At 42.2% G+C, this 23,194-nt stretch overlaps 3 protein-coding genes across 4 annotated transcripts; all 3 read left to right on the top strand.

The window, feature by feature from the left end:
* The first annotated feature begins 781 nt into the window (after positions 1 to 781).
* Positions 782 to 3,943, top strand: cth1 (cysteine three histidine 1). The gene is made up of 2 exons (XM_050066531.1): positions 782 to 1,042; positions 2,625 to 3,943. The coding sequence occupies exons 1-2, from the start codon at positions 1,034 to 1,036 to the stop codon at positions 3,591 to 3,593; spliced, it is 978 nt and encodes a 325-aa protein (XP_049922488.1). The 5' UTR covers positions 782 to 1,033; the 3' UTR covers positions 3,594 to 3,943.
* Positions 3,944 to 5,714: 1,771 nt separating this feature from the next.
* On the top strand, positions 5,715 to 14,130 carry taf6l (TAF6-like RNA polymerase II, p300/CBP-associated factor (PCAF)-associated factor). Of its 2 annotated transcripts, none has more exons than XM_050067338.1 (12): positions 5,715 to 5,830; positions 6,485 to 6,653; positions 7,579 to 7,665; positions 7,761 to 7,911; positions 8,020 to 8,070; positions 8,398 to 8,483; positions 8,568 to 8,642; positions 8,867 to 9,087; positions 9,684 to 9,816; positions 10,497 to 10,625; positions 12,790 to 13,286; positions 13,380 to 14,130. In XM_050067338.1, the coding sequence occupies exons 2-12, from the start codon at positions 6,507 to 6,509 to the stop codon at positions 13,729 to 13,731; spliced, it is 1,929 nt and encodes a 642-aa protein (XP_049923295.1). In that variant the 5' UTR covers positions 5,715 to 5,830; positions 6,485 to 6,506; the 3' UTR covers positions 13,732 to 14,130. The 2 variants fall into 2 exon arrangements, with proteins under 2 accessions (XP_049923295.1, XP_049923294.1); XM_050067337.1 differs by having other exon boundaries at positions 8,389 to 8,483.
* Positions 14,131 to 14,374: 244 nt separating this feature from the next.
* kcnk7 (potassium channel, subfamily K, member 7) lies at positions 14,375 to 18,488 on the top strand. Its single transcript, XM_050067340.1, has 3 exons — positions 14,375 to 14,913; positions 16,347 to 16,742; positions 18,068 to 18,488. Exons 1-3 carry the CDS (start codon positions 14,577 to 14,579, stop codon positions 18,334 to 18,336), a joined length of 1,002 nt encoding a protein of 333 aa, XP_049923297.1. The 5' UTR covers positions 14,375 to 14,576; the 3' UTR covers positions 18,337 to 18,488.
* The last annotated feature ends 4,706 nt before the right edge of the window (positions 18,489 to 23,194 follow it).

Genomic DNA, 23,194 nt, shown 5'->3' with positions numbered 1-23,194 from the left:
ATATATAAATAACAAAAGACAAATAACAAAAAACAGGTCTTTTTTTTTTTTTTTTAACAAAAAACGCAAATATTTTAGTTTTCCCAAGAAAACTTCTCAGAATGTGGAGATAATAATCTTAAGTCAAATAAAAAGGAAAAAAGAAAGAAAGAAAGAAAAAGAAGGTATGTTTAATGTTAAATAAGTAGCCTACTCTTTGTGGGCAGTGTAAATGACTCCCTAAGATGAATCTGGTGTGTGTTTCTCTGGAGGTCCATGATATAAAGACATAGGGTTCCTGCTCTGGGCTTGGTTGACAAAATCTTAAACAAAGATTAGCCAAGCTAAAGGAAATATTTGTCTATCTGTACTCAGCTGTGTCCCAATCAGACGGCTTTTAATTAGAAGGTTGGTTTAAACTACTTCCGACTGAGGTGTTAATTTCAACAAAGCTGAGGTGAGGCCGAGGCACTCACCTTTAACACTGTATTCACTCAGGGTGTTTATTGAACCCTGTGATAAACATCTGCTGCTGATAACCAACTCACTGGAAATTACAGTAAAGAATAAAGTAAGCACTGAATAAAAGAAACGTTTAGGTGCTCGAAACAACGGCGTGTAGGCTATTACTTCTAGTGTCCCACACAAGCTCCTGTATTTTATCATAAATGGATACGCACTGACTGGATTCAGCTTTATATAAATACAAAGACATTTTTTTTTTTATCACAGCTGCTAACAGGAGTGGTCCGCTAACAGGAACGTTCCCCGCACGTGGACGTGATTGGTCGCCTGAGACACGCTTGTGACGTTGAGCTCGATCACACCTGATGCTCGTTAGAAGCGGAAGGCGGGAGGTGAGAGGAGGTTTAAAAGACAGACGGAGAGCACTGGTTCTTTGTATGTGACTCAGTACCAGAGCAGGAGTGTAGAGTCCATGCCACTCTGATAACTAACACACTGGAGCTCAGCAGGCCGCCTGGTACCCATACACACGTCCTCGAGCTGTTTTCTGCTCCTACATCCTCACAGGAAACCCAATCTGTATGCAGCCATGTTTAAGGTAAGTCAAATATCGTCCTCGACAATGCTGCTGTCTTTTTACACTCACCTGTTGCTGCGTAGCTTTTTAGCCACACATTTGGTGAAATATTGTTAAAATTAGCATTATGACATTTTCAGACAGGAGTGTATCTATTACCTGTATAAGTCGCTCCACTTGTAGGCACTTGGTAGCCTACATATTTATGTGGTGTTAAAATAACAGGTAGATTCGTTGCTTTATCTGTGATTTGCATTTTATTTGCAGGGATTTTGTATTTCAATTAACTTAAAAAAAAACCTTCATCAAATGCAGCTTTTTTTGCGGTGAAAGAAGCCTGAAGGTGGATATGGTGGATGAACCAATAGGCTAATTACTGATCACTTTATTTTGCAGAGATGGCCAAATGAAGCGACATGAACGATTTTCTTCTTTTTCTGATCCCACTAGATAGCGCTCTTGGTTTTTACAGAGGCTCAAGGAATGGCAAATTGGTGTGTTTTCAACTCTATAACATAGCGCCCTCTAGTGGGCTCAGAAAATAAAGTGGTTCAAGAGGCTTCATTTGGCCAGTGCTAGTATTTAGCACTCTGCTCTCAGATAGTTTAACAATTCAAACATTAAAGCAGGGAGGGTTTTGATTTTAAAGGAATACTTTTACCACAAAATGACAGTTTGTATCAATTATTCATTCCATGTTACCTTGAATTAGTGAACTTTTTGTCACATGCCTCCACGATAAATGGAGAATCCGAATTGGAAAGAATGCAAAGAATATAACAGAGTTTGGTTTTTAAATGGATACTTCACACACAAAATGAGCATTTGTATTTCAATTAAGGTGTGTTACCTTGAATTTGTGAAGAAAATTTTCACATGCCCCCACGGTGAACGGAGAATCCCAAAAGACAAACATTCTTCATGAATTTAGTTTAACAGCAGAACTATATCTTAACATCTGTTGTATGATAAAAGTCTCATTTAGCCAGTCGTATGCTCAGTACTCCAAAACAAATGTATTTTCTCTAAACCTTTTTAAATGAAAACTGGACTGACAGTGACACTTATCTATGCTCTTCAACACTAGACTCCAATACTTAAAGCTTTTTTTTTAGTACAAATGCATGTGTTCAGGAAGTACAGAGCATATGAATACATTAATGAGACTTTGATTATACTGCACCAGCTGAGTGAGTTTATAAACACGTTTTGATAGTTTTGCGGTTAAATGTGGTCCCAGTTTAAATTCCTGAAGAATGTTTGCTGTTTTTGGATTCTCCGTTCACTGTGGAGGCATGGACAAAAAGTTTTCACATTCAAGGTACCACATATTGAGTAACTGAAACACAAATGGGTTATTTTGTGTGAAGTATTTCTTTAAAATCAAACTTTACATCTTTTTCCTTTTGTGTGCGAGAGTTTCACAAATTCAAGGTAACACTAATATATTTAGAAACGGTCATTTTGTGGGCTAAGTGTTTAATAGCAATGTCTGCCTTTTCTCCAGTATAATGGAACTAGATGACACTCGGCTTGTGGTGCTCAAAGCACCAAAGAAAATACATTTTACAAACTCGACTAACTTTTTATACTTTATTTTCAGACCAGTAGTGATGACTTGTTCCTGCCTTCCTACCAAGATGAGGAGCTGGTGGACAACCTGCTGTCCAGTGAGGAGTCAGATGGAGATGGTGGTGGTGAAGGACTCTCCCTGGCTAAGGCTCTGCTCCCCCTGGTAGAGTCCTCCTCCCCTCCCCTCATCCCCTGGGTCTGCTCCACCCGCTACAAGACGGAGCTCTGCACCAGCTACTCAGCCACTGGTTTCTGCAATTACGCCGAGCGCTGTCAGTTCGCCCACGGCCTCCATGAGCTTCATGTTCCCTTCCGCCACCCCAAGTACAAAACGGAGTTGTGTCGCAGCTTTCACACAACCGGCTACTGCTACTACGGCAGCCGCTGCCTGTTCGTCCACAACCCCACCGAGCAGCGCCCTGCTGTGCGCCGCCGCAGGAATGTCCCCTGTCGCACCTTCCGTGCCTTTGGTGTCTGTCCCTTTGGAACCCGCTGTAACTTCCTGCATGTTGAGGGTGGAGATGTGGGCAGCGGTCTGGAGTCACCCCATGTTGACGAGGAGAAGACGCCACCTGTTCCCAGCCCCCAGCTCCAACCGCAAACCAAGGAGTGGAAACCACGTGGAGCTCTGTGCCGCACCTTCAGTTCATTCGGTTTCTGCCTGTACGGCACACGCTGCCGCTTCCAGCACGGCCTCCCCAGCAAGGTCAAAACCTCCGAGCAGACCCAAGGAGGGTCCCTCTTCCCTCAGCAATCCCTTGGCAGCTCAGGTTTACCTTCCCCCACCTCCCCCTTCACCTCCACCTCACCCATCTCTTCAACCTCCTCTTCTCCTCCATCAGCCTCCCCTTTGGCCACTCCGCCTGCAGAGGCTACAGCCCACAATGCCTTCACCTTCTCCAGTCAGCACCTCAGCGACCTGCTGCTGCCACTGGCCCTCCACCTGCAGCAGCTGGAGAGCAACAAGGCGCAGGAGATCTGGGACAACAGGGCCCTCTGACCGATGTGGTCTGAGTTGGAAACCAGATTTAGATTCAGCACTGAACACCACAGTTCAATTAATCTGTAAATTTTGTTTTATTTTAACCCTGTTAATGCCCTGTTCCCCAGGGCATTTATTATATTTTTTAATTTAGGTTGTTTGAGTGCTTGTGTCAGCAGGTCAAGCAGGCCTTGAACTGTTCAGCTGCAGATCAAGCAGTGTTTGTTTTGGAAATGTGGTCAATGGTCTCTGGATTCACTATAGATGCAGCTATGAGTGTAATTAAATGTTTTAACTATTGTAAATACTCTATTAATGAACAGAGAATGAAATGTCTGACCTCAGAATCATGAATAAACAATTTTAATCACTAACCTTCATGTTGTAGCAGTCTTATTAGTTTTCAGCATTTTCACACATATTGGAACTTGGAAGGTTTGCTTGTGCATCGAGGTCACACAAAGAAGTGAATGATAGTGTTTGGTATTGGAGATTATGGCAACAAAACAGACATTGATAACTAGCTTTATAATCTGCCACTTATACTAGTTTACAGGTAATCCTGGAGAGTAACTTTTTTTTTTTTTCCCAATCTGGATTGGATTTTCCCATGTTTTAATGCCTACAAGACTTGTGGGGAAAACAGTTTTTGAAATTGGTCCAGTATTGAGCAAGAGTGCTATGACAAACAGGCTGTAATGTAATGATTTAGGGGCATTTGCACACCGTCAATTTACATCCACTGAAGGGTTGTTTTTTTGGGGTTTTTTTGGCTACTGACAGGCTCAGATTATATTGTATCTGACAACATTATTGAAATGATCCCTACAGAGACTCTTGTTAAGTAGGTTCCTTTTTGTTTAACCAGAAACAGCCGCTAATTCAGTATTGTAATACCCACCAGACTCAATTTAAAGAAACTAATCTTGACTTTTATAGAGTCAGGTTATATTCACATCTAACTGAATTAGGGGTTTATTTAAAGAGTAACCAAGATGGGTTTTGGGGTTTTATTTAGTTTCTGTTGACTTTGAATCAAGTGTGTTTTACAATGATAAAATAACTTTATTTAAATGGAGTCTGGGTTTGTCAACAGTGATTTTGGGGCAGTTTCTGGTTTAAACACTCACTAAAGGCCTACCCCTGTAGGGATCCTTTCCATATTGCTGTCAGACAATAACAGTCTGAGCCTGTCAGTGGCAAAAACAAGCACTTTTAGGGGACATAAATGAATGGTGTGCAAACGCCCCCAGTGGTTATGTTGCAGTCTGTTTTGCCATTGACAGCTGCAAAGCGCTCTTGCAGTTCTGGAGCAATTTCAAAAATTGTCCATTAGTTTATTTGGCACAAGCATCAAAAAAATGGAGTCCAGGTCAAAAACTACCAAAGTTACCCTTTAATGTCACACCATGCAATGCAGCGTTCTTCCAACTTTGTGTCAGCAGTCAGTTTATTTGTCTCTTCCCAGTTTTAACATAACACTATTCCCTGCATAAGGTCCGCTCCACAAAGAAATTATTTTCCAAGAAATGATTTCCCCAGTTTGATGTGGAAGAACTTGACTGGCCGCACTGACCTCAACCCCACCCCAACACCTTTGGGATAAACTGAATGTCTGAGTCTGAATGGGGGCAAATCCCTGCAGCCAGGACCACACATCAGATGGGAAGCCAGAAGAATAAGACTGCTACACAAGCACATTATCTCTGGAGAGTAAGATACCAGGGTCATGCTATAACACATTGTAAATAGGGAGTAATTTTCAGAATATGGTGGTCAGCAGTGATAACTTCAATAATGTTTGTGTCTGACTGCTATTCAATAAACCAAGCTGTTCCTGCTCTTCAGTCGACCAATCACTGGCCTTCACCTCGCGCGTCACTGGTAAACGGAAAATGTCAACATGTAGCCCGGCACCGTCAAGTTAGCCAGAGTTAAAGCGGATGCTGTGCGACATTTAGTAAAATTAATTTACGTAAATTAACAGACGTTTTAAAAACCACCAATTCAGTTTTGACGCTTTAAAGACTCCCCCGTAGTATATTTGATTTTATCCGCAATGCGACATATCAACCAAAAACAGACAGAATGGGCTCTCTGGTGTTGTTTTATTTTGAAGGGTTTGGCGGATGTCTCCTCTCTCATGCTCGCTCACTTGACACTGTTAATGGTGCTCAGAGTAGCTTCACTGTAGCTGGCGTAAACCTTTCCTCTACTCTGATGATATTCAGCCCTCCGTCGTTCTAGCTACGAAGGTAAAGTTTGGTTAAATAATATCAAAGATTTTCAGTTGCATTTTTCTCTGTTGTTCTTAGACAGCTTACTTTAGCTATTAGCATCTTGTGGGATTGTAGCTAGCTACAACTGGTAACTTACCATTATGGCTCAGGCAAGTAACGTTACTTGGTTGCCTCACATTCTGTTTTACTTTTATCCAACTTAATGCAGCAACAGACCTTTGTACAGAAAATAGTTGTAGTTGTAAATGCGTCAATTACTTGAATAATAATTTTCACAATAATCACTTTTAAATTGCGTGTTCCAGCTGAGCCATTTTGTTAGCATGGGAACTGTGTACAAATTCCCATTGAAAAAGGTGGTAATTGAAAAGTTTTGACGTATTGTAACTCGTACATAATGAAAGCACCAAAAGTGAAGACCTGCAACGAATCGAATATATGCTTTTGTAAATTCGGGGTGTAGCTCATCCACTCAGCACAGCTCAATTTTAATAAAATCTTCTAAGTCTAGGCTACACTTTAACACTTTAGCTGTAGCTGCGTTGTTAAACCGAGTCCTTAAAGTTGCAATAGACCTGGCGCCCTGCACGCTGTCTCCATGTATAAGAAGATGCAAAAATAAAAGGCCACATGTCGCAAGAGTTAACGTAAGGTGCTTTTCCTTGTCAGTTGCCGTGTGGTCGCCGTGAGCATGGCGGACCGGGAGGAGCGCCGCTTCGCCGAGGTTTCCCGGGAGTCTGTCAAACTCATGGCCGAGAGTGCAGGCGTGGAGCTGGGCGACGATGTGGCGGCACTGCTGGCTGAGGACGTGTGTTACCGGCTGAGGGAGGCAACTCAGGTCAGTGTTTCCCGAAACATTTAGGTGCAAACGTTACTTTATCCAAAAATATAACTTTGAGTATGAAGCATCAGCGCTGTGCACTGAGATTTTGGGGGCTGGTGCTCAAGCAAAAAAGGGCACTCCACTCATAGTTATTAACAAAAAAACATGTTTCTTTTCTACTGCCTTATTGTAGGGCTTGTTTTTATATTTCCTCTTGTTGGTACTTTCCCATCAGAACCCTTTAATTTATCCTGTGATCCAGTTTCATTTGCTTTATTTCCTGTTGGTTCATGAATAAAATTAAATTCACATTTTTAGGCACTGAATCCCCCAACCGCTCGGGGCGCCTCACCAAGGGCAGCCCCCTCACTCTGACATCTCTCCACTTTGTGCATGTATAGGTCCTGTTTGTACAAGTGTGTGTCTTTCGGACCTGTGTGTAATTGACAAGCAAGAGTGAAAACATTGAATTTCCCCTCAGGGGGATTAATAAAGTAAATAAACTTAAACTTATAAACTTACTTAAAATTCAATCCACCACCTTAGAATTTGTAAACAGTGATGTTTTGTATGGGAGAAAATTGCACTAATCTTTATAATTATTTTCTAAATATGCTTTAAATATTCTTAATGAATCCCAGAGAACAGACGTGTGCAGCTGCTGCAGCTCCGCGCTCTTCCTCTCCTCCTGGTGCACTCTTTGCGCACACAATGTTCCTGCAGCACCAAACCACATGTCAGATTTCTTTAAATGAATTATCAGAGCCGCAGTGTGGGAGACGCAAACATTATTTGGAGTTTAATTTTGATTTATAAAGACACGTAGAAGTGAGAAACAGTTTGGCGATCTTACCGGGCAGTTGGTGATACTGAGGGAAGAGGTGCAGGTTATTCATGTAGACATGCTGTATTGATTGTGTGTTGTTTTGGACCCACACAGAGCAGCTCTCAGTTTATGAGACATGCCAAGAGGAGGAAGCTGACAGTGGAGGACTTCAACAGAGCTCTGCGCTGGAGCAACGTGGAGGTGGGAATATCAATGGTCTCTCCCAGTATGTCTGAACAGTCAGTCTGATATGACACAAACAGCCTTTAGCTTCTGTATCTCTGTGTGTTCATCAGGCCATATGTGGCTACGGCGCCCAGGATGCTCTGCCTTTCCGCTCAGCGAAGGAAGGAGAGCTTTTCTTCATTGAGGATCGGGACATCAACCTGGTTGAGTTGGCTCTGGCCACCAACATTCCCAAGGGCTGTGCTGAGACCATGGTGCGAGGTATGACCCACTGCACTGTCATAAATTACTGACAGAAGTATCTTTGATGCACGACTCAGGAGGTATCGTTTAGTACTAATAATTGTTCCTGTTTTCTTGTCCTGTCAGTAAATGTGTCTTACCTGGATGGGAAAGGAAACCTGGAACCTCAGGGAACAGGTGAGACTCAGCCATGTTTGGATTAATTAACAATGTGCCACTCCTTGATTCAGTTTCAAGGAAATGAGTGTGAAGAGTCAAATATCCGTTACCTGTGAAGTAATAAATAGTGATTGAGCTTGTTAAATAAATCTGATGTGCGTTCACATGAATGCAACATGGTTTAGTTAAATAGAACATTTTTCAACTTTTCATTTCCTGACAGTTTATAAAGTTGACTTCTGCCTCACACTGATGAAGCATAGTGCAGTTTAATGCTGATGGAGAGTTTCAGTGTTTGTGCATCAGTTGTCAGAGCTGACTGTTGAATTGTCATAGTTCCCACAGCTGTGCAGTCTCTGTCAGAGGACCTGTTGAAGTACTACCAGCAGATCACACGGGCCATCCTGGGAGAGGACCCCCACCTCATGAAGGTAAAGTGCTGCTCAACACAGGCACACACTCAGTCGGGTTTTTATGATGCGTTACTTCTAACAGTTTTCTTCTGTGTGTTTCAGGTGGCTCTGCTGGACCTTCAGTCCAACTCCAAGATTGCTGCACTCCTGCCATACTTTGTTTATGTCATCAGTGGGGTAGGTTTGTGCCATAATCACACTGTGTAGATAGTGGACATTTAACGGAGTTAGAATCCAAACAAAATGTCCTATTTATTCCATTTTAGATGTTAAATGCACAAAACAAAAATTTAACCTCCTACTATCAGATATTTACTCACATGAAAGTAAACTTAGTGATCTGTAAAATACACTGAAGAAATATTTTTCAGTTTGTTAATTGTGTGGCTGTTTGTGTCCAGGTGAAGTCAGTAAGCCATGATCTGGAGCAGCTCAACAGGCTCCTCCACATGGTGAAGAGCCTGGTGCAGAACCCCTACCTGTACCTGGGCTCATACGTGCGCAGCCTGGTCTCCAGTGTCATGTACTGCATCCTGGAGCCACTGGCCGCCTCCATCAACCCGCTCAACGACCACTGGACCCTTAGGGACTACGCAGCCTTGCTCCTCAGCCACATCTTCTGGTGAGCCAATCGCTGATAGATACTGAGACACACAGTTTGTTTATAGGTTTCAAATCACCATGTTAATACAACACATAGACTTGCTTTGAGGGTGTTTGTTTTTTTGAATGGGTTTTTGGTTAGATCCATGAAATAAGTTCTGTGGTTAACACAAGCTCAAAGGTGAATGGTGAAAGATTTAAGGGGATTTGGTGACTTAAAGCAATGAGTTGCAGCTTGCAACCAGCTAAAACTTCTCCTAGCTGGAACTCCTTCATTGTTAATTGTCCAGGAAGTTTTTAACCTTGTTCATAAAACACATCCTAATTCACAAATATGAAGGATATTACTACTGCTTACTGCTTAATAGGTATAAGTCCAAAGCCAGCTTCAGTTAGTTTTCTGTCAGATTCAAAACTCTTTTGGCTGCTTTGAGCAGTTGAGCCAGTTTAAATACAACATCTGTCATACTGTCACCTTTTAAAGTTGTAACAGCAAACATGTTGCTGTTAATTCTTCCAGCAGACACAGAGCAACATTATCACCCATGTCTGTCCTGTCTCAGTCCACCTGGTGAATGTTAGTTATTCTCCTTTTATTACTGTGATTCTCTCTAGGACTCATGGTGATCTGGTGAGTGGGCTCTACCATCAGATCCTGCTGTCACTCCAGAAGGTTCTGTCTGACCCAGTAAGACCACTCTGCTCCCACTATGGAGCCGTGGTGGGGCTTCATGCTCTGGGATGGAAGGTATGTTCACTGCTTCAACCTGCAAGTCTTGTGTAGTTTCTCTGGTTACCTTACAATGGTGTGTGGCTGTGACTGATGAGTTATGGCTCCCATCTCCTGCGATTGAAGAGGTATGTGGCTGTGTTGTATCGGTGTCTGTGAAAAACAGTCAGAAAGATTTATATCCCCAAATATTACATATTATGTAGAACTTTATCCTCTGAAATTATTTTCTTTCATTTGGAATGCCGGCTTAAGTTTCTTTTGCATTTTGTTTGCATTAACTCGTTATTAACACATTAACTAGGACAGCGCTAGTTTCTTTACATTTAGAGAATGTCAGATAGTATACATATATTCTCATGAGCCTGTCCCAACACATCACTAAATCTATAAATAATTCAAACTTAAGATGTCATGTTTTATTCTCAAGTACCCTAGATACCATGTGCATCTTTTTCTACATATTTCTGCAAAATCCAATGTAAAATATTCAATATCTTTGTAAGAAACGTGGAGATCTACACTAGAGACTGGCTCCATCTGACAGGTCCATTTCCTCACTGTAAATTATTTATGTATTGTCTTCAGTTCTCCACTATATGCTTCTCGTTGTCTTGTCCTCCTCTCTGGTCTCCTCAGTAACCAGTACAACAATCGTCTCTACATTAACCCGTATGTGTTTTTTTTTTTGTGGACAGGCTGTCGAGAGAGTGCTCTTTCCACACCTTCCTGCTTACTGGGCCAACCTCCAGGCCGTGCTGGATGACTACTCTGTTTCCAATGCCCAGGTCAAAGCAGATGGACATAAGGTCTATGGAGCCATTCTGGTCAGTGCTGCAGTGACAAAAGTCCTTTCATACAGTGATCAGCTACAAGAAGTTTTGCAATGACCCAAAAAGTTACCTGTTGCGTATTATCTCCTGTGCCGTTTTATGAAAACGGTCACTCACCATTTCTTTAAACCAGGGATACTTAAAGGTTTGATGAATGAGCGGTAATTCAGGGAGCCAGGTTATGATTTAGGGCCGCATAGGAAAAGTGCAGTTTAGTTGTCTATGAAATCGCTTACTTTAGCTAACAGCAAAAGAAATGATGACAGAAAGTAATTCCTGCGACACTCATGAGGTGCCACTAGTTGCCTTGCAACCTGTAACTTTCTACAAGTTGTCATTCCTAACTAGACAGAAGCTAGGGGCACACAGTTTGATGCAGTCTCCTAGTAGTTCGGTTCCTGTTGACACTGACGTTTTGCAAATGAACCAAGAGGTTATAAACATGAAGTTCTACTGACTGACAGGTAAATCGTTTATTTGACAGTTTTGGTGTTTGTCATCCTGCATCATCAGGACCCATGTGGGGAAATGAAATTCTGGTGACTGACAGAAGTTTATGCAGCAACACTTTAATGCTTCTAAATTCTTTATATTTCTGTTCTTTTGTTTCACAAAGAGCACAGACAAAAAACTGATGTAAGCATTATTAGTAGGCTATTATTAGCCTGCAAATCAATCACGTTATGAATAATGACTAAGATAGAGACAGGATGAAAAGAAGGCTTCTTATACAGTAATGATTACTGTGGGATCACTGTCACACACATTTCAACAGACTTAATGAACAGACAAAGTGCACAGAGTCGGATACAAAGATGGCAGTTTTAACAGCTTTTTAATCAGGGAATATACCCACACTGACATGCATATGTGTTACCATGGTTACATGTATGCATTAGCATAAATAGGTTGTGGGATATATATGGCCTTTATCAGGATCAATAATGAGATTGTGGACAAATTTCACGATCAGCAGGTGGATTTGTTGTTGGTTTAGCTGCTGAAATCGCATATCTGCTATCATCAAATCCTGTGGTTGGTTTGTTTTCTTTCACACCATAAACAAACTGCAGCAGAGTCTGTTTGGAAGCAGACAAAGACCCAGCTTTTCAAGCGGTCTTGGTTCAGTTGTTTGGTCCGCACTAGTGTTTGATTGACAGCTTTCACACCAGCCCAAACAAACCGTACTAACCATGCCAATGGACTTGAGTTTGTGTTAACGGAACCAAACAGGTTAGGAGTGAAAGCACTCTCGCGCATGCATTTCACGTCATGTTCGCAGGCCACACAACATGTTTCTGAGGGCCAAATGTTTCACTGGGTTTTATCAGTATCCTCTTGAGCAGTGATTCCCAACCTTCTTGGCTTGTGTGTGTTGTGTTCACACTGGGCGCAAACAAAACTTTTTGCGTGAGTGAATTACACGTAAAGTCAATGTTAAAGTCCTACCGGGCAGCAGCGCGATGAACACGACGTGAATGATGCAAAATTCGCAAATTACGTGGCATGAATGAAGCAAGTAGCATGATTTCGTGTCATACGCATATTCGCAAGAGGTGAAAAATCTCAACTTCAGTGACCAATTCGCACCAGGATAGCCAATCAGCATTGAGATCCTCTGGAGTTGTATGACGCACTGGCGGAAGTTTAATCATCGAGTCAGCGATGTACGATGCAACTTATTCACAGCGAGCGAGCGAGTCAACACAAAATATTCTAGCGTTCAAACCCACGACGCAAAAATTCACATAGCATTTGGTGTGAACACATCATTAAAACAAAACAATGTCTACGTATGACCCATGGTCAGCACTTTTGTATATCTCTGGGTTAATGCCAATCAACCAGTCAATTTAAAATAGATTTCAGAAGCCTGGCAAGTGCTAACTGTTTTCCAAAAAAAAAAAACAAAACAAACAAAAGATGACAAGATCTAATTTATAATTTGAATATACAATTGAATGTACCCTTTTTCTTCTTTTCTATACTGTTATTTCCCAGAATATGTAAGGGCTGAACAGCTAATATTTTTCTGTGCTAAGCTGACATTTTGTCAATTTCATGGTCAAGAGTGAAATATTCTGTAAGCTGACAGACAGACTGCTACTACATCACAGTGCAGTTATGTTATCCATAAGTTCTCCTGCCCGTCCTGCAGGTGGCAGTGGAGCGTCTGCTGAAGATGAAGGCTCTGTCTCTGTCCCAGCCAGCAGAGGGAGGCTCCAGTGGTCAGCCAGGCTCCGTGGTAGGTGCTATGGGTTATAGGGTGAGCTCCCCCGGCCTCAGTCCTCCTCCAGAGCCCCTGTCAGAGGCTGTCCTGGGAATCGCCAGCCACCTTCAGGCAGGTGGGGCCGGCTGTCCTTGGGAGGAGTGGACCCCGGTCCCTCTCCCTGCCATGTACTGTGAGCTCTACTCCTTCTTTGGCGACAGCCTGGCTGTCAGGTTCAGTACAGGGCCTGGGTTTGGCAGCTACCCTCCCTGCACCCCGTCTCAGCTCAGTGATGCCAGGAAGGAACCTCCTGGCCCTGCCTCCAACCCTGACACCACCCGAAAGATGCCTCAACTGACTGCCAACCTTAACATCAGCCCCAGGCAGGATGGGAGTCCGCGCACTGATCCACCCCCACCCAGCCTGGCAGCTACTGGGTCAGGAAGGTAAAGCTGACACATCTAAACCTTCCTGAAAACTAAACTATCAGGTTGGGGTTCACAGTAATGAATGTTGCTGACCTTATTTTTCCTCTGTAGGTCCCTGGCTCGCTCCTCTTCTTCCTCCTCCTCTTCCTCTATGCAGCGCTCCAGATCTTCCTCATCACGTTCAGGTCAGCGTCCAGCGGGTCTCTCTCGGGACGTTTTCCCCAAGGCTCGCTTCACCTCTCCTCAGACAGGACTTCCGGTGTTCTCCTTTCTTATTGGCGGGCGGCAAATGGGTCGCCGTTGCCAAGGCCGCCGCCCCTTCCAGACCACTTTTGCCCCAACTCCACCTCTCCCCGCCATCCCACCACGTGCCTACGCCCACAAACTGCCTGTCATCGGCAGGGTGGGCAAACCTGTGCGCCGCTGGGCGTGTTCCCATTACTCCCTTCATCTGCCGCTCTAGAGGAGAGAGTCTGAGAAATGAGCTTCAGACTACAGGGTTTGACAGCTACAGACTTGAAAAGGCCCATATTCATATTTTTCAGCTTCAGCTGCCAATAGTTGTTCTTATGTGATATTTTCATAGTTGAATTGCCAGAATTCTGTTTTATTATCTGGATGGACAACAACATTTGGACCATAATTCACTGAGGAAACAAAAGTCTGAAAAGTACATGTAGTGTTTTATTTCTGACTTTGGCACCAACGCATCTCACCTGGAAAAACTGGGATGAACAAATACAGACTGCAGCGATGTTCACCAGGGAATTTTTTTTAAAACAAAAGCTTCAGCATTATTTGAAAGATGCTATAATTAAATAAAAAATAGATATATGCCACAATGCCACGTTGTTATTCAGAAGTAATGCTGGTGTAGACCACAACAATAAAAACATATTATGTGTTTCTAACTTACTTATTTTGGGTTTTGGATCGGGTTACATTGCAAATCAAGAAAACATCACTGAGGCAGTATTAAAAACTAGAATTACTTCCTCTGGGTTGTAGGCCTCTGTGAACCAGTCAAGTTGCAGTTACAGTTTACATCTGTGAAAACATGGATGCTTCTCACACATCTTCCCTCTGACAGCACAGTGGATCTATACAATCAAGATTAACCACCAATAATTTGGTGGTCAAAGGTCCATCAAGCCTGCCTGGTGTGTATAATTCAGAATAGTTTCACCTGATCCATCCCTTTGATCGGGCCTGTGTCTGTGGTCTGCTCTACCTTTCTAAATATTTAAAGCCTAACTAGCTTTCAGTATCTGGTTGCAGTCTGTAGAGGAGCAGCCGTCAGAACCAACAATGGCCCAGCTTGTGTCTTCACTGGGACTGTTCTGCCAGGTCAATGCATTCGCCTGCCTGCTTCTCTGCTACCTGCTCTTTGTTCTGCTGGGAGGTCTGGTGTTCACAGCTGTGGAGAAGCCGGTGGAGGAGGAGCTGAGAGCCGAGGTGGAGGAGCTGCGTCGCTCCTTCCTGCGGGAGAACCCGTGTGTGGACGAGAGCAGGCTGAGCCAGCTGCTGGTGAAAGCTCTCTCTGCTCACCACAGTGACGTAGCTGTTCTGAAGGCTGATGGTGAGGAGAGACGCTACGACTTCACATCGTCTCTCTACTTTGTCATTGTCACGCTGACCACCATGGGTAAGATGCAGTCCAGACGTGTAGACATTTGGAATTGGGCTGCAACTTGTGAATACTTTAATCACAATTTGTCATGCTTAAATTTTGCTTTAACTTATCATTATGAAGTAAATGTTGATTAGACAATGTAATGGCTATAGAATATTGGCACAATTAGCTTTTAGATCGGTTCCCTTAAGCCTTGCTTTCACTATAGTTTCAGTCAGTATCAGTGAGAACACCCACATAATGTCACATCTTTTTATGCTGCAGGGGAAAACAAAGTATTTGCTAGCATTATGAAGAGTTGCTATGTGGCTTTCTGCACTTTAAATTAATCTACAAAGCCAGAGGTAAATAGTATTTTTCAACCTGGACCCTATTTTCCTATGTTTTTGTATCTGGTGACTATTGGGGACAGCAATTTTTGAAACTGGTTCAATATTGAGTGAGAGCAGCGGCAAAGCATGCTGCAATGTAAACACTCAAGTGCCTGTTTTGCCACTGACAGGCCCAGACTGTTCCAAGTGTCTGACAACATTATGGAAAGGATCCTCACAGAGGTAGACATTTTGCGAAAGAGTAAGATCCTTTTTGTTTAACCAGAAACAGCCAGGAATTGAAATCATCAAACTCACCAGACTCCATTTAAATAAACAGTAATTTTATTATGCTAAAACACACTTCATTCAAAGTCAACAGAAGCAGCACAAAACTCAAACAATCTTGGTTCATCTCTACACTGTTGCATCAATCACCAACTCTGGTTTGGTTAAAATAAATCCTTAAATCATCCAGTTAGATGTAAATAAAAATATGCTGGCTTTGTTCACGCCGAAATTACTGTTTATGTAAAAGCATAGACTGTAAAAAAAAAAAATTGGATGTAGCTACAGTGACGTCACCCATTGGTTTGTGGACTCCTATTTCAAAGCCTCAAGTTTGGCATGTTGGCCATCGCCATCTTGGATTATGGAGCCAGAAGTGACCATATTTGGGCAAGAAGCTGGAGCTGTGAAGGAGCGAGTGGTGAATCTGACTGACAAGCAGATGACGCTATTGGCAGACAGCCTGTCACTCAAAGCGGCCCGCCTTAATTATGCATAACTTAAAGCCCTTTAAAGAGGGTAAATTAACTATATATATAGTTTATTTCTGCTGTAAAGTTGGGTATTTTAACCATAGATTTGTAATGGCGCCTATTCAGTCCTGTGGAATTGCTCGCCTGGCGCACTCGTTAAAAAAAAAGTTTGTAGTTCCTGGGTTTACTCTAATGTGCACAGTAATGTTTCTCTCCCTGGCTCTGCCCACAAGTTCCCACTCAGCTCACAGACTTAACATTGTGATGACATCACAGATTTTTTTTTTTTCTTGAGGTTTGTCTTTAATTGCCAAACTGTTTCATGTATTTGCCTTCCTCCCTGCAGACCTCTCACTCCTGTCCTCTTCCTCAGGTTCTGACACTTACACCCCGAAATCAGATGAGGCCAAGCTCTTCTGTATCTTCTACTGCACCCTGGGGATTCCCCTCACCCTGCTCCTCCTCACCCTCCTCTCCAACCTCCTCCTCCCTGTCATCACCCACGTTCCTGTCCACCACTTGCACACTTACTGGGGTTTGCCCTATGCCCAGGCCACCTCTGTCCATGCTGGCCTCCTCTCTGTGCTTGTCCTCTTCCTCCTTTTCCTCGTCCCTGCCCTCCTGGTCTGTGTGCTGGAGCCCGACTGGAGCTTTCTGGATGCTCTTTTCTTCTGCTTTGTCATCCTGAGCACTGTTGGCCAGGGAGGAGATGCTCTTGGGAGAACCTGGGGCCCGACAGCCAAGGAGACACTCCAACTCCTCACCACATGTAAGTGCATGTGACTAGATGTCCTCTCTAAACAATTGCATTTTATTGATTATAATTGTATCATTATAATGTAAGTAATATATTGAGCTGTGATATCAGTTCAAGAAAATACTAAGAATTATGACCAACTCTACAGTTTCCCTCATCTCTAGATATAGATACAGATATTTCAGTTGGTGGAGACAAAAAACTGTTAAAAGAGAGTAAATATTGGACTAACATTCATCAAGTGGACACAAGGCAATCAATGCTAATGTTGCTCTGTGTCTGCTGTCATGTAAAAACTGCATGTCAAACTGGGATTATCAGCTTGTTGCAGTTTTACCCCAAAGTGGCCAAAACCCCCTAAAAAAGACTGCAATTTTAATACTAACTAAAGATGAACGCTAGATCTTCTAGTGACAGTTAGCTGTCATATTGTAGTTAGCAAACCACCAGCCAGATACTGCAGTTCTACTAATGGCCACTTGAGGTTTGCTCCAAGAGCGAGTCAATCCCCATAGACCCCCATGTTAAAATTTTTAGTTAATTTCTCCATTCATGACAACGGTAGGGGAAAATTTTTTATGTAACTCACTGGTTTAAATATTATCAAGAGTATAAGTACGGAAAATTAACCATTTTGGGTGAAGGTGGAGGCCAACGCTGACCAGATGCTGCTACAGCGGTAATGTTGGTCAGGTAGGCCTAACATAACCATGACATAACCCCAGGTTCACTGACTACAGGCGCAGCCATAGTGTTTTCAGTTCATGAAAGTTAAATGTAAAAGTTTGGTCGTTGAAAAAAAGCCAGCGTTTGGTTGCACTAACAGATCTGGTCAGTTCTGGCTCCAAAAAAGCAAGATGGTGATGGCCAAAATGCCAGACTTTAAGTTTCAGAACAGGAGACCACAAACCCATGGGTGACATCATGATAGCTACATCTTTTATTTTATACAGTCTATGTATATAGGTATGATAGCAATCTAAGAAAGGTTGGAAAACGGCAACAAATGAAATGGTGGAACGAACGACATTACAGGCACTTTCAGGCCCACAGCCAGGATTTTAGAAATACTGAGTTCTGGAGGTCAAATCTTCCTAAGACATTTTTGACAAGCCATCAAAACCTCTCTTTTTGATAGACTTTTTAATGTTACCCTAAATGTGCATGTTGACAGACAGAAGAAGTAGTTTATAAATCCCTCTGGGGGTAAATAACTTTTTTTTTTTATTATTCTGTTGTCATTACACACATGCGTTAGTTATAGAGAGGTGCCAGAGTGATGAGACAAAGTCATTAAAAGATAATGGAGATATATTTATATTCTCCTCTCTCCACAGGTTACCTGCTGGTGGGCCTGGTGGTGATCATTACCTTTAAGGATACGGTCCTGCAGGTTCCCCAAGTCTGTGCAGTGATGAGGCTCTTCTCTGGTCCGCACTATACAGAGCTGAAAGGTGTCCGTCTCAATGAACTGACACTGAGTGAAGAAAACTGTGAGGAGGAGCCTCAGTACTCCCAGTCCGTCTGCACTGTCTCCTCTACTCCATTAGAGCTGATGAGCCCACGCTCACACAGAGCCAGACCCTCCACTGCCAAAACCACCTGACCCTCACGCAACCCATCGGCTTCTGACTTACAGCTTTTGTGAAGTGTTTCAATTTTTTTTGACAGGCTCCATTTAAATAAACAGTAATTTTATCATTGTAAAACACACTGCATTCAAAGTGGACAGAAACAAAATAAAACTCACAAAAGTCATCTCGGCTCATCTTTTCACTATTCCAACAATCACCACCTCTGGTTGGGTTGAAATAAACACTTAACTCATCTAGTTAGGTGTGAAAATATGTTGGCTCTATAAACACTTAAATTACTGTTTATTTAAATGAAGTCTGGTGGGACTGGTGCTGGCGATTTCGGGGCTGTTTCTGACTAGATAAAAAGGATCTTTCTCATCAAAAAAGTCTACCTCTGTGGGGTCATACACTCAGTAACATATTATTATTGGATGTACACTGTCAGTGCACAAACGCCCTGAGTGTTTACATTGCAACCTGTGTCACCTTTGCCTGCTGCAGCGTTCTCGCTCAATATTGGACCAATTTCAAAAATTGCTGTTCCCATTAGTTACATGGAAGCAAAGACCTGGTAAAGTAGGATCCAGGTGTAAAAATACTGAAGTTACCCTTTAAGGGGTGCAAAATGAAAACAATAAGCTAAAAGAGGCTAAAATGCTCAGCAGAGTTGAGGGGAGCTGCAGAATTGGGGATAATTCTCGATTGTTTTTTTTTACTATGAGCCGTTTCTTTCACACTAAACATAAATATTTTATCAATTTTTCAAATGTTAGCACAGCTTTAAATTTGATTTTGTCCCTCGGTTGATTTACCCCACCCACAATTCCACTCCCAGATTGTTGGGTCAGATAACAGCACCATCTGCTTTGGTCAAAAAATATTGCCAAACCCCTGTTGATACATAGATGTGTAACCCCCTGAGTTATTTTCTATATAAACCATAGGATATGTTCCATGTATTCTGTGTATTGTTATATAATATACTGTTTAAATGTCTGTAACCATTAACATTGAGAGTAGCATAATTTACTGGAGACAGTGAATGCAGCATAAGAAGTTTGTTTAAATGGTACAGTGTTTACAAGTGGCAAACATAACTGCCTGAGACCTCTGCTGACCTCACCAGGAGAAAACATCAGCGCCATCTAGTGGACCGAAAAAGCAATTATTTATTATTCTAATACAAAAAGTTGTATTAAAATGTGTATTTGCAAAAATGACGAATGTATATAAAAAAAGATTGATACTTAGCATCTGTGAATCAATACAATATGGCCACGCAAAATATTGCGATTCTATGCTGTATTTAGAGAGTATGGGATATTTATAATGTCAGAGCTGTTGCTGAGCTGAACATTACACTTTTTCTTTCTTTTTAATTTTTAATTTTATCAGGTTTGAGTCCCCCAACTGCATTGATATGAATATGTTTAAAAGCCAGCAAAGCTGCTGAATGACTCAATGTGGTCTGTATAGATAAGAGGGGTGTGGAAATCCCCACACGTGCTGAGTCTCACACTGCTTGTACAACCAGGACTGTCTCTAAGGATTTTCTAACTCAACCTAATATTTTTTGTCAGTTATTTCAGATTGTTTCAGCTGTTGTGTTGTCTAACTTAAATGTGTTCTTCTGTTCTACCTGTAGGAAGACTTGCTCCATATTACCTTCAATCAGAATCTAGCAGAAGAGCTTTAAAGGTAAAGTGTGTAAGGGGATTTGGTGGTGTCTATTAGTGAATTGCAGATGGCAACCAGCATAAACTTATCCTTAGAATTCCTTCAGTGTTCATCACGTTGGAGGTTTTTTATCGGCAGCCGAATTATCCACAGAAGTCTCCTCCTCTTCAAAACAAACAGAGCCGGTGATTTAAACTGGTAAAAACACAGAGGAATGCAGTGTCACGTTACAAATTCATATATTTCCGACGCAGTCTGACATGTCACTGCGGGTGGCTAGTCCAGTGTATGCCAGTGTGAGGTCACTTTTTTTATGATAAGATCCAGACATTCAGGGGATTTTCACAGGAAGCCTAATTATCCACAAATGTCTCTTTCTCTCCAAAACAAACGAACCAGGGGTCTCACTTATAAACATAGCATACACACAAAATGAGGCCAACTTCCCACGGAAAAATTGTGATCTATAAAGACAGACCTGATGGAAGGAACTTTGATGCATGCTTATGCACATTTTGAAGATGGGAAATTGGCGACACAGATGGTGAGGTTGAAGCCTGACTATAGAAATTGTCGAATATTTTTTGGCGCGTGCCACTTTTGGCTTTTGTCTGTACGTACAGTACATATTGAGTCTGGATCCTAGGCGCTGTTTTATAAATGAGAATGATTTAAACACTGGAACACTGAGTAAAGCAGTTTCATGTTAGAAACCCTGGTGCCACTCAGTGCAGTTGGGCTTCTTACTATGGTGACCGACACAAAAACACTGTGTCCCTATCTGGAGCCAGTGTTTGGTTTGTCTTTTCTGGGCTACTGTGATCTCCATAAATGGAGACTTGCTCCCTATGTAGATATAACAGCTCATTCTAAAGTAAGGAGAACACAGTAATTCCTATTTTCAGGTGATTATACACTTAAGAAAACATACTTCTTACGTTCCATTTCTGCCAATATATCCCCCTAAATCCTACACACTGGACCTTTAAAGTATCATTCCACCAATTTGGAAGGCAGATCAAAGACAGAATGGTCAAAACGAAAGCAGCAGAGATATCCTGATTTTTCGTCCTCAGTATGGATCATCTACTTCCTGTGATGTAACTCAGTAATGCTGCATCCAAAGGGGAAGAAATCCAAGAAATCAGACAGTCACACACATTGCAAACAAACCCTTTGGTTAGACAAATATCCTTGAAAGAGAAAATGAAAGGTTAAATTATGACCCAAACTGTTAATTTATAGTTTCAAGATGCACCTTCTGCTTCAACCTTGAGCTGCTAGCAACATTTCAGATGTGCTAATGTTCAGTTTGACCTGCCATTAAAGTGATTTAGATAATCTGGATTAACTGTTGGATTGTTTCCAACCAGTCTAATGGTCTGACTGCTGATGTTGTCCCAGCAGACTTCATTGTAGCAATTTGTAGAGAGAGGTCTCAGCAATTACTTTGGTGAGTGCAGTATAACCGTAACTAATGAATAAAATGGAATCCTTCTTTAAGAGGGTACTCCACTGATGTACCATTGCACTCCCTATAGATGGTCAAAAACAGGGTTAAAATGTGTGCATGGAACCACAGATATCTTTTTTTATTTTACACATTCTTGCGAAACCTGGTGCTTACATTACCCAAAATGCAACTCAACCATTGACAGCTGGGTGGAAGATTGGGGTGTGTTATGCTAGTAGCATAGTAGCAGCTAATGTACCCTGGAGCCTTGAGCATGCAGCAGAGATGAGAGTCTACAGAGCAGAGCCCTGCACCGGGTCAGGTACCCATATATATATATATATATATAATAATAAAACAAATGAAAACGATGTCCTGTATATGTTGTAATATTTTGACATCTAAATCACTATTATCAAGCTGCTATTGCTTTTATTTTTCAAAGTCAATGACACAAGTCAGAACCTTTGACCCTGTCGTCACATTCGTCACTGTCGTGGAGGACTCCAGTGAACCTTTGCAGCCCGAAGATGCCTTTGAGTTCAAGACACCCAAGGAGGATTCTTTTGAGGTTTCATAGTGGTGGAAGGAGCATGCTCAAATGTTTCCTAACCTGCATGGAATGTTTATGTCATCCCGACATCGAGTGCATGAAAGAGACTTTTCCTCAGCTGGATTTGTCATTCAAGAACAGAGAACCCAGCTTAATGTGAGTGACTGTAGCCTGTGTGTGTTTAATCACGGGGGCAGGTTGGATTGTGGGACCTTTATTGACAAGTGGAGGCGGGCGCAGCTTAGACATGATGATGGTTAATGGGTTGGGTCTGATACTGAGCTTTATAGGTATGGGTGGGTTTTAAAAAATGGACCCACTCTGCTTCAGAGGTCCTGTCAAAACACTTCTCACACCTCCAGATTTTTTTTGCTTTTCAAACTTCAGACCCAACAGATGTTGACTCAAGTGACATCACATGAGGACATTTGTCAGACTTCACACAGCTCATTCTGGAGATACTAAAGACTTGAACTTACATTTTTGAGACACTAGAACTCCCCAACATCTGGTAATGTTTTGATGTATGAAAGCAGCACTGGAACTGATACCCATTTAACTTAGATTACAAACAGAACATCCCAGCATCACTTTAGCTTTTCAAACAAAACAAAACAAGACAAAATACCTCCAATGACGTACATTGATTAGATACAGAAATTCACCTAAAATGATCCCTGGCTCTTCTCCACAGAATCTGTTCTTCGGATCAGTACATTTGCAGTGAATGCTCCTTTAATGAACCATCTAACTGAAGGTGCAGACTGCTTTACTTGGAGCTGTAACAGAGGCCTGTTGTGTGTTCTCCTACTATGGCTGTGTTTGTACAAGGCACAGAGGACCATGAATCTGAGCTTGTGCCCAGCACTGCCAGCTCCCGCCACTCCCTAGCAACACACAGACACAGACAGACAGACACACACACACACTCTTTCTTTTACTCATGAGATCATCAATCTCCTCCTTGACATGTCAAGTGTATACATGTAGGTCATGGGTGGCGTGCAACGCTTTGTTAACATATACACAATATTGATATTAGTGTCAGACTTTACCTTTTCACCTCTAAATCCTTAGACAGTATAGAGCACACAGCAGACTACACATAGCAGCTTCATCATGTGCCCAGACATGCAGAATCCAACCAATACTCCTATGCTGGAGTAATGCTGGAGTAATGCTACCTGTCCCAAAAGTTTCTCTC

This window comes from Epinephelus moara, chromosome 17 (assembly GCF_006386435.1).
Source record: "Epinephelus moara isolate mb chromosome 17, YSFRI_EMoa_1.0, whole genome shotgun sequence".
Classification (NCBI taxonomy): Eukaryota; Metazoa; Chordata; class Actinopteri; order Perciformes; family Serranidae; genus Epinephelus; species Epinephelus moara.
This window is presented reverse-complemented; position numbering and strand designations above follow the sequence as displayed.

Excerpts from the sequence above, each read along its gene's own strand:
- kcnk7 (XM_050067340.1), top strand. The coding sequence starts at position 14,577 with ATGGCCCAGCTTGTGTCTTCACTGGGACTGTTCTGCCAGGTCAATGCA. Across the intron at positions 14,914-16,346 it reads TGTCACGCTGACCACCATGG|GTTCTGACACTTACACCCCG; the intron begins GTAAGATGCAGT and ends CCTCTTCCTCAG. Across the intron at positions 16,743-18,067 it reads ACTCCAACTCCTCACCACAT|GTTACCTGCTGGTGGGCCTG; the intron begins GTAAGTGCATGT and ends CTCTCTCCACAG.
- taf6l (XM_050067337.1), top strand. The coding sequence starts at position 6,507 with ATGGCGGACCGGGAGGAGCGCCGCTTCGCCGAGGTTTCCCGGGAGTCT. Across the intron at positions 7,912-8,019 it reads TGCTGAGACCATGGTGCGAG|TAAATGTGTCTTACCTGGAT; the intron begins GTATGACCCACT and ends TTGTCCTGTCAG. Across the intron at positions 9,088-9,683 it reads CTCCTCAGCCACATCTTCTG|GACTCATGGTGATCTGGTGA; the intron begins GTGAGCCAATCG and ends GATTCTCTCTAG.